Source organism: Delphinapterus leucas, chromosome 10 (assembly GCF_059928025.1).
Source record: "Delphinapterus leucas isolate spDelLeu-1000000601 "Yukka" chromosome 10, BTC_Dleu_Yukka2, whole genome shotgun sequence".
Taxonomy (NCBI): Eukaryota; Metazoa; Chordata; class Mammalia; order Artiodactyla; family Monodontidae; genus Delphinapterus; species Delphinapterus leucas.
Genome location: NC_143138.1, coordinates 37,933,883 through 37,942,929, shown reverse-complemented (window position 1 = coordinate 37,942,929; position 9,047 = coordinate 37,933,883). Strand labels below are relative to the sequence as shown.

Sequence of the window (9,047 nt, the reverse complement as noted above, 5' to 3'; positions counted from 1 at the left end):
ATGAATGCTTACTTTGTGCCTGGCATCCAGCTAAGGACTATTGTGTACTTTCACATTGTTAAGAATCAAACACAAATGGAGCCCAGACTTGGAAATTCCCTGAGCAGACAAATCAGGTTAGTCATACAAGTAAAACTTAATTTAGCTTATTCTGTAAAACAAGCAAAACTTAACTTGGGCCATTTCTTGTTAATGCCTCTGAAAATCATAAACGAAACTTAAACTTCCCCAAAATTAATGTGAGGTAACCACTTTTAACCCATTCCCTATCACTAGGAAAACTCTTAATAGTATAACCAACCACTGTGAAGAATAAACAATCACTGCCTCCTCACTGTATAAGCTGCTTTATAAACATATACCTTTGAGCCTCTTTCCATGTTCTGAGTGCCCCAGTTTGCAAACTGTTGTGTGTATGTGTGTGTGTGTGTGATTGTGTGTGTGTGCAATAAATTTTACTAACTACTATTCCAGTGATCCAGTGTTTTACTTCTGCTATTTCTGAAATTTTTAAAAAACTGAGGTACAGGGACTTCCCTGCTGGTGCAGTGGTTAAGAATCCGCCTGCCAATGCAGGGGACATGGGTTCGATCCCTCGTCTGTGAAGATCCCACATGCCACAGAGCAACTAAGCCCACGTGCCACAACTACTGAAACCCCTGCGCCTAGAGCCCGTGCTCCACAACAAGAGAAGCCACAGCAATGAGAAGCCTGCGCACCGCAACAAAGAGTAGCCCCCTCTTGCCGCAACTAGAGAAAGCCCATATGCAGCAATGAAGACCCAACGCAGCCAAAGATTAAAAAAATTTTTCTTTAAACTGAGGTACAGGGGTTTACTGGTGGCGCAGTGGTTGAGAATCTGCCTGCCAACGCAGGGGACATGGGTTCGAGCCCTGGTCTGGGAAGATCCCACATGCCGCAGAACAACTAGGCCCGTGAGCCACAACTACTGAGCCTGCGCGTCTGGAGCCTGTGCTTCACAACAAGAGAGGCCGCGACAGTGAGAGGCCCGCTCGCCACAACTAGAGAAAGCCCTCGCACAGAAACGAAGACCGAACACAGACATAAATAAAAATTAAAAAAACAAAAACTGAGGTACAGTCGATTTACAATATTTTGTAAGTTTCAGGTGTATAACCTAGTGATTCACAATATTTAAAAGTTTTACTCCATTTATAGTTATTATAAAATATTGCTCTATTGCTCTATTCCCTGTGCTATGCAATATATCCTTGTAGCTTATTTCTGAACTTTTGACAACACTTAATCTTCAAACCCACAGGAGGTAGATATCACTATTCCCTTTTTACTTTGAGGAAACTGAGGCTTACAGAGATTAAATAATTTGCTCAAAGTACCACAGCTGTGAGCCTGTGCTCTTGACCACAGTTCAATCCTAGTTTCCTTAATTGCCAAGCAGGAATAAGGGTATACAAGGTTGTAAAGGTCAAAGTAGACAGTGAGCTCCTTGAAAGTATAACTGTGCCTCCTTCATCTTTGTGCCCTCCTTGAAGAGGACTGAACATAGGATGCTCAGGTTTCATTGAATGACTAATGGACAGAAAATAACTTTTTAGACTGATGAGTGTTGTGCTAATGTAAGGTATAATTAATTTTACACTTCCTGCAGTTTTGTGTTATGACCCTTGAGCTGGATGGAAAAGTTTTCATCATTGGTCCTTTCTGTCTGTTATCTGAGTTTCCTTTCTTTGGACTTTATGTAGTTCCTTACTGTATACCTTGGGAGGCTTAGGGTACCATGAGGACGTATTGGGGTTTAACACAAGAATAAGACAGCGTCTTGCTGGCTCATTCCAAATCCTTCCTCAAGAGGCTCAGTATTTGTTGGCCTTTTTGTCCCCAAGAGAACATTAGATGTGACTTCAGGACAGAGTTGACAAAGAGGTGTGGATTCCTTTTCTAAATTCACTATTAAATTGTAGCTTGTATAATACTTCATTTATTCTGTATCTAAGCTTAATGTGTCTTCTGAATAAATGTCCCTTACTAAAAACAAAATTATAAACTTTTACAGAAACATCATTTTTTGAGCTGGAAACCTGAAGATCATCCTCTTTCTCTCTGCTCCCTATGAGTGACACATCAAGATGTGTCAGTTCTTTTTTCCAAAGATCCCCAAATTGTATCCCTTCCTTCCCATTCCCACCGCTGTTTCAGACCTTTAACACCAGGATTATTTCAGAAGCCCCTTTGCTGGGTTCCCTGCCTTTTGGCTTCCCCCCACTAATACATCTTACACACAGAAGCCAAAGCCCTCCTCCCGAAATACTACAAGATATTGCCATGAAGTATTAAATGGCTTCCCTTTGCCCATTAAAGTCCCAAATCACTTGGCCTGGGCTTGAAGGCCCTTCATCATTGACCACTCACTGACTTCTCCAGCCTGATTTCCTATTATTTTATTATCCAAGCCTTAAATGTGGCACCAGCATTCCCACTTCCAGACCTCTGCCCAAGCTAGTCCTTTTCCTTGCAATGCTTTCCCAAACTTCGCCCATGTCCTTGTTCCAACTCCTTCAGAAAACGTCTCTACTCTTCCTGTCTACAGCAGACTCTCTCCCCTTCTCTCTTCTTGGTCTTTAATTCAGTGCCGCCTTCCATCGTTGTCTAACTGCTTGGGTCAGATTTTCTTCTCACCGAGAAGATTGTTAACAGCCCATGTTACGGACCATGTCCTAATTCAGTTCAACATTCACACGGCCTGTTCCACACCAGAACCTGAACAGAGGGAGCTTCCAGTGTAATCTCGAGCAATTTAACCTTTCCATAAACTTCAGCTTGTTTGGTATGAGGGTAAATGGAGGTTGTTGAAGCAGTTTCGCGAATGTAAAGTCCTTTGTAATGTCTGGCAAAGAGTAAACTCTCAATTAACATTAATGAGTGGGCAGTGTGTAAATCTGAGTGATTTGTTTGCCTGCCTTTCTTTTAGATCCCAAGGGCCTGCCCACCATTTACGTTATCCCTCCCACTCCGACCCCTTAATGCCTAACACGCTGCCTGGCACGTAGTAGGCTCAGCAAACGCTCACTGAATGAATCAGTTCAGCTATGAAGTCCGTGGTAGCCCACGAAGAGGAGAAACCCTGGAGAGAACTGAAGAGGACCGAAGAAGAAAGGACGCCAGGGGGAGCAGGAACCCGTTCTCTCCAGATCTCGCGAGAGTTCCCGAGCGCTCCGAGTCTTTGTGCTTTCGGCTTCTGGCGGAAGCGTGGGGCGGGTAGAAAGAGCGCTGCCTCGCCTTTGGCGTAGGAGTTGCTTCCGGGTTGCGCGCCCGGAAGCAGGAAGTTGTCGGCCTATACTCCACGCCCGGCAGTTTAGTGTCCCCGAGGCGGGAGGAGCCCGAGGGGGCGCGGGCCCCGCATGTGAGTGACTGGGGCCCGAGGCCGGGAGGGGGGAGGCAGCTTCGTGACAGCCTCGTCACCGCACCCGTCTATGACATCCTCGCGCAGCCCACCTTTCGGGGCCACTGCCACTCCTGTCCCTGGGCTGACCCCTTTTCTGAGCCTTCGGCGTTTTGCAGACTGACGGCATCCTCCTGCAACTCCCCCGGGGTCGAGTCCCTTGTGACTTTTCCTCTTTTTTTCTTGGCTCTGCCGGGGTGAGCAAAGCGAGTTCGATCTTAATTGAACTTGTTTCGCGGGCGTCATAAGCAGTGTCCAACACAGCGGTGCTAGCGAAGTCTAGATTTCACTGCCCTTTGGACAGATTTCTAATTTTTTTTCTTTTTGGTAGGTTGAGAGTAGATTCCCCGCCCCCCCTCCGAAACATCTTTTTCTAATAATTGTTAAGGAGAGAATGCTTTTTTAAAGTGTGATCTTGGTATATGATAAACATGGCATCTCGGATTTCAGAAAGGAATATGACTTGGTTTATTAACCCAAGTAAATGAGCTGTTTGTAATCTTTTAGAACAAGGAAATTTGCCTGCCTCGTGTTCCGCGTAGTATTTTAAGACCATTAACCCTGCAAGCCACACTTTTTCTGGTCTAAGAGCCTGCATAGCCTTGGTATTCACCAGTATACTTCTTTTAAAGTATTTGGTCGTCTCCTTATAATAGAGACTATTCCCAGATACTTACTATTCTGGCTTTTTCTGTTTGCTCATTTAGTTGTTCCCATGGTGAAATGTTCTTTGGGCATCTCTCCCTTAATAAGTTTGCTTATTTGAGTTTGAGTTATCACAGTTTCCCTCTAAGGAACAACATGCCTTAACCAAATTTAGCTTTGCTACGTTGAAGTTTTACGCGCAGGCTCAGCGGCCATGACTCACGGGCCCAGCCACTCCGCGGCATGTGGGATCCTCCCGGACCGGGGCACAAACCCGCGTCCCCTGCATCGGCAGGCGGACTCTCAACCACTGCGCCACCAGGGAAGCCCTACATTGAACTTTTGACTGAAGTTCACATCGCCCAGCTTGAATACCATAGGCCCTGTTTACCCTTTCTGCTTTGGACCAAAACAATTTTCGAGACCCAGTTTGAATCCCTATTCTTCCACAGCTGCTCTCAAACTCGACAAAAAATATCCAAGTGTAAAGTTCCTAACTTGCTCACCTAACCTCTCATTAGGCTGATGTATTTTTAAAAAATAAGAAGAAAAAGTAAAATAAATGAACCATTACTTACATCAAATTAGTTTGAGAACAAAATGATCACTTTAGATCTTTTCTATAAATTTGTTCAACAGACACTGATAAGGTTCCATGTCTCTGAGGTGAATTTCCATGTCTGTTATTTGTGTTGTTATTTTCTCCACTTATCTCTGCTTTCAAGAAACAATTTAGTGTGAGAGGAAGACAAGGAAGTAGATGTAATACAAAATGATAGAATTGTGTTTAAGGTTCATAGGGCAAAAATGAAGGTTGGGATAGCGTTCAGTCATTGGGCAAAGCACTGGGGGCTAGGTTTTGTAAGCAAAGGAAATTACGTGTACAAAAGCAAAAAGATGTGAAATAGTATGGCAGTGAAAACTGTGAGGGAGGAATGGGAAATGAGACTGAACAGGTAGGCAGTAACCAGATCATAAAGGGCCATGCTAAGTAATTTGGACTTCATCTTATAATAATTATTAAGTATTTAATTTGGGTATTGAGACAAATGTTTTCGATACATCACCTTATAATCCCTTAACAACATGGTTGGAAAGACACAATTATCCTCATTTTATAAATGAAAATTTGAGGCTTAAAGAGGGTAAACAGTGACTCATGGCCACACAGTAGATGGAGAATCCAGTATTTGCATTCAGCTTTTTCTAACTCCGGTGCCTGTGTTCTTAACCACCATGCTAAATTGTTCCCTAGCAGGACATGGGAAGTCAAGGAGGGTGCTTTAAATAGATGAGCAATGTGCACCAATTTGTGTTTTAGAAAAATAACTTGTAGAGGATGGATAAGAAAGGAGAAAGAGGATTGGAAATATAGAGATTAAATATATCTTTGTGATGGTGTGTGGGAGAGATGTTGAGGGCCTTGACTGCCGCTCACGTAGAGCTGAAGAGGAGGTGATGAATGTGAGAGCTATACAGGATGTAGAATTGAGGATTTGGTGATTGGTTCATTAGTGGGGATGAAGAAGCAGGAGGAGAGGTTTTAAATTTGGAGAACTGGTGTTTCCATTAATTAAGAAAAGGAATATAGTAGGAGAAATGGTTTGCAGGGGAAAAATAAGTCAGTTAGGAACACATTACATATAGGGGACTATAGGAAATTTGGGCCAGGGTGTCTGGTAGGTAGGTAGATAGATGGGTCTTGAGTTTTGGAGAGAGTTCTAGACTGGAGAAGAGATTTGGAAATCACTAATAGCTGGTGATTAAAGCCATGGAGGGAATGAGACGGTCAAGGACAACCGTGATGAATACCAACATTCCAGGACATAGACTCAGAAGAGAACAAGAGAATTATGCCAAGGTTTGAGAGCCCTTGAGGGAGATAATGGGTAGCAATGGCAGCTGCTGCAGAGAGGTCAGATAAGGTGTTAACTGAAAAAACGTCCTTTGGACTTGGCATGTGTAGAAAGCCTTTGGTGACCTTAGTGAGAGCAGTATCAGTGGCCTGAGGGGGTCAGAAACGAATGGTGACCTGAGAAACAAGAAGGTGAAGTGATACTTTTTTTTTTTTTTAAAGGGAGCTTGGCTCTGAAGGGAGGAAGAGTATGAGCTCTGGAAATCTGAAGAGGAAGGATTTTTTTTTTTTAATGGTAGAAACTAGAAGTGGTGAAGATAGGAATAAGTAGAAATATGTTTAAAGATGTGGGGATTCCTGCTTCAAATATGTCAATGTCATAAAAGGCCAGAAAAAAAAAACACACACACACCAGCATCTATTGTAGATTTAAGTAGACCAAAGAGACATGACAGCTCACTGTGATAATGTGATCATTGGTTGTATCCTAGACTTCTAAAAAGTTACATGGCTTGCCTTTCTTTCTTTCTTTTTTTTGGACCTTTGGGGGAAATTTGACTGTGGACTAGATATTAGGTGATGTTAGAGAATTATTCATTTTAATAGCTATGATTCTGGAGCAGAATCACCCCAGTTGAGATTCCACTGTTCCGCAGCAAAGTCTCCTAATTGTGGGGTGTGTCTGTAATCAGTAGGGAAGAGGTTTGAAATCTGCACCTGGGTCCCATTCCCAAGGTTCTGACAATTCAGTATATCCAAGGTGGTGCATGATACCTTGATTTTTGCAACTCTGCAAGTGATTCTGCCTGTGCCCTTGCAGGTATAAGCCAGTGTTAAGAGTCAAGCTCGCTCATCGGAACTTCCCTCTGAGGCAAAGCTCATTTCTGCCAGAGTTGGACCTTCTTTCTGGAGGTAAAGGGATTGCCATCAAGCTTCAGCTGATTTCACTCAGTCTAAATGAATATACTTGATGCTTAGCCATGATTTTGTGTGTTTTTTTTTAAGGGACAAGTTTTTTGTTTTTGTTTTTAATACAAACTGTCGTGTTGAGGGTTGAATTGCAGCAGATTGCAGCAAGGGAGCTGCTCTATAGTCTGACCTAAAGGGACAAGATTTTTTTGTTGTTTAATTAACGTCATAGCCACTAGATGCCAGTAGTACCCTCAAGTGTGACAATCACAAATGTCTCCAGACTTTCCAAATATCCCCACAGGGGCAGAGTTGCCCCCAGTTGAGAACCACTGATCTTACCAAAGGCGAAAGGAAGGCTTTTTATCAGGACCTCCATGTGCTCTTGAAAACGTCACTAAATTATTAGTAACTACCCTTCTGATAACTTGAGAAATGTGTCAGAATCTCGGAGAAGAAGGATGTACAGCTTGCAAAAATGTATGTATTCAGTATCATATTACCACTGTGTACTTGAAATTTAAAAAACCCTATTTGCAACACAAACTGGGAGTTTAATGAGATTTTTATGCGTATCAAAAGTGGTCAGAGGTTTACAAAGATTGTGAAACAGTCTTCAAAACCGATGATAGTTGGTTCTCCTTTTAGCCTCACCTGCACTTTCCCCTTCACGGTGCCCCTAAGTGCACACCAATGTGACGTTCTCTTCTCCCTGAGGATACCTACAGGTGCCCCCACCTCTCAAATCTTTAAAGTTTTTTACTGGAATTTTTTTTTTAGAATTCCCACTGCTTTCCTTTTCTGGTCCTCTACTGAGTTTTAATGGATTTTGACTGGGTATTGTTGGATAATTTATTGTAGCTTGCTTGCTTGCTTGGAATATCTTTGTTCATTTAAACAGGAAAATGCTGTGTCTCTGGAATCACTGGTCACAAAAGCAAGATGTGAAAAATATTGTAATAAGTTATTGCTTTATTCTTTTTTCAGGAATCATTGTAGTCGATCACTTTCCAGTTTTCAACCACTCATTTGTGATAATCAAGGGACACGGTGTTGTGGTTTCGGAACTGCCTGCTCAGAATAGGAACATACTTGGTAAGGGAGGCAGCGTGCATAAAGATTAAAAGCACCAGCCCTGAAGTCAGGCACACTTGTGTTCACATCCTGGCGAGTTATGAAACCTTTCTGAGCCTTAGTTTCCACATCTGTGAAACGGGATTAATCACACTTACCGTATGGGATTGCTGTGACGATTTACTGAGATAATGTTTCTGCAGTGCTTAGCACAACACCTGGCATATCAGATGGCATAACAAGAAATGGTAATATAGGAATGCAGTTGGACATAAGGCTTTAACTTCTAATGTATTGAATTTTTTCTGCTTCCTGAAATATTCATATACTCCTAGAATTTTAGAGCTAGAGGAAACTTGAAAAATTTTCTGGTTCAATCCTCTTATCTTTTGGATGAGGAAATAGACCGAGTGACTTAGCCAGAATCATAGCAATGAGTGTAATAAATGCCACAACAGGGTAAGTTCAGATTCTATAAGTCCACATTTTACAACATCTTTATTGAGATATAATTTCTATGCCATGAAATTCACCATGAAATTCATTATAAAATGTACAATTCAGTGGTTTTTGTATATTCACAAAGTTGTGCAACCATCACAATTTGTTTTGAACATTTTTGTCACTCCAGGGAGAAACCCTATATTAACAGTCGCTCCCCATTCCTCCCCACCCCCTCCCCTAGGCAACCCCTAATTAATCTATTTTCTGTCTCTATAGATTTGCCTATCCTTGACTTTTCATATAAATGCAGTCATGTAATACGTAGTCTTTTGTGAGTGTCTTCCTTCACTTAGCATAATGTTTTCAAGGTTCATCCATGTTGTAGCATGTATCAGTACTTTATTCCTTTTTATTGTCCAGTAATATTCCATGGTATGAATATTATTGATGTATGGATATTATTAATATCCATTTTGTGTATCCATTTATGGACATTTGGGTTGCTTCCATTTTTGAGCTATTATGAATAATGCTGCTTAAATGTTCACATACAAGTTTTTGTGTGGATATTTGTTGTAAATTATCGTGGGTACATACACGTGGAATTCCTGGGTCATATGGTAACTCTACATTTGAGTTTTTGAGGAACTGCCAAACTGTTTTCCAAAGCAGCTGCATCATTTTACATTCCTAGCCACA

General features: G+C 41.9%; 1 protein-coding gene across 6 annotated transcripts in view; it reads left to right on the top strand.

Annotated features, from left to right (window-relative positions):
- The first annotated feature begins 3,278 nt into the window (after positions 1 to 3,278).
- Positions 3,279 to 9,047, top strand: part of C10H6orf89 (chromosome 10 C6orf89 homolog) — a 33,033-nt gene continuing 27,264 nt past the window's right edge. Inside the window, exons 1-3 of one of the 6 annotated variants that reach the window (XM_022581774.3) lie at positions 3,282 to 3,382; positions 6,742 to 6,833; positions 7,818 to 7,925. Coding sequence is in view for 2 of the 6 variants with exons in the window: in XM_030759388.2 (XP_030615248.1) it covers positions 3,381 to 3,382 (2 nt within the window). In the remaining 4 variants the exon portion in view is untranslated. Of the gene's footprint in view, positions 7,311 to 7,817; positions 7,926 to 9,047 lie in introns of all 6 variants that reach the window. The other 5 variants (XM_022581775.2, XM_089918809.1, XM_089918810.1 and 2 more) reach the window with 5 other exon arrangements.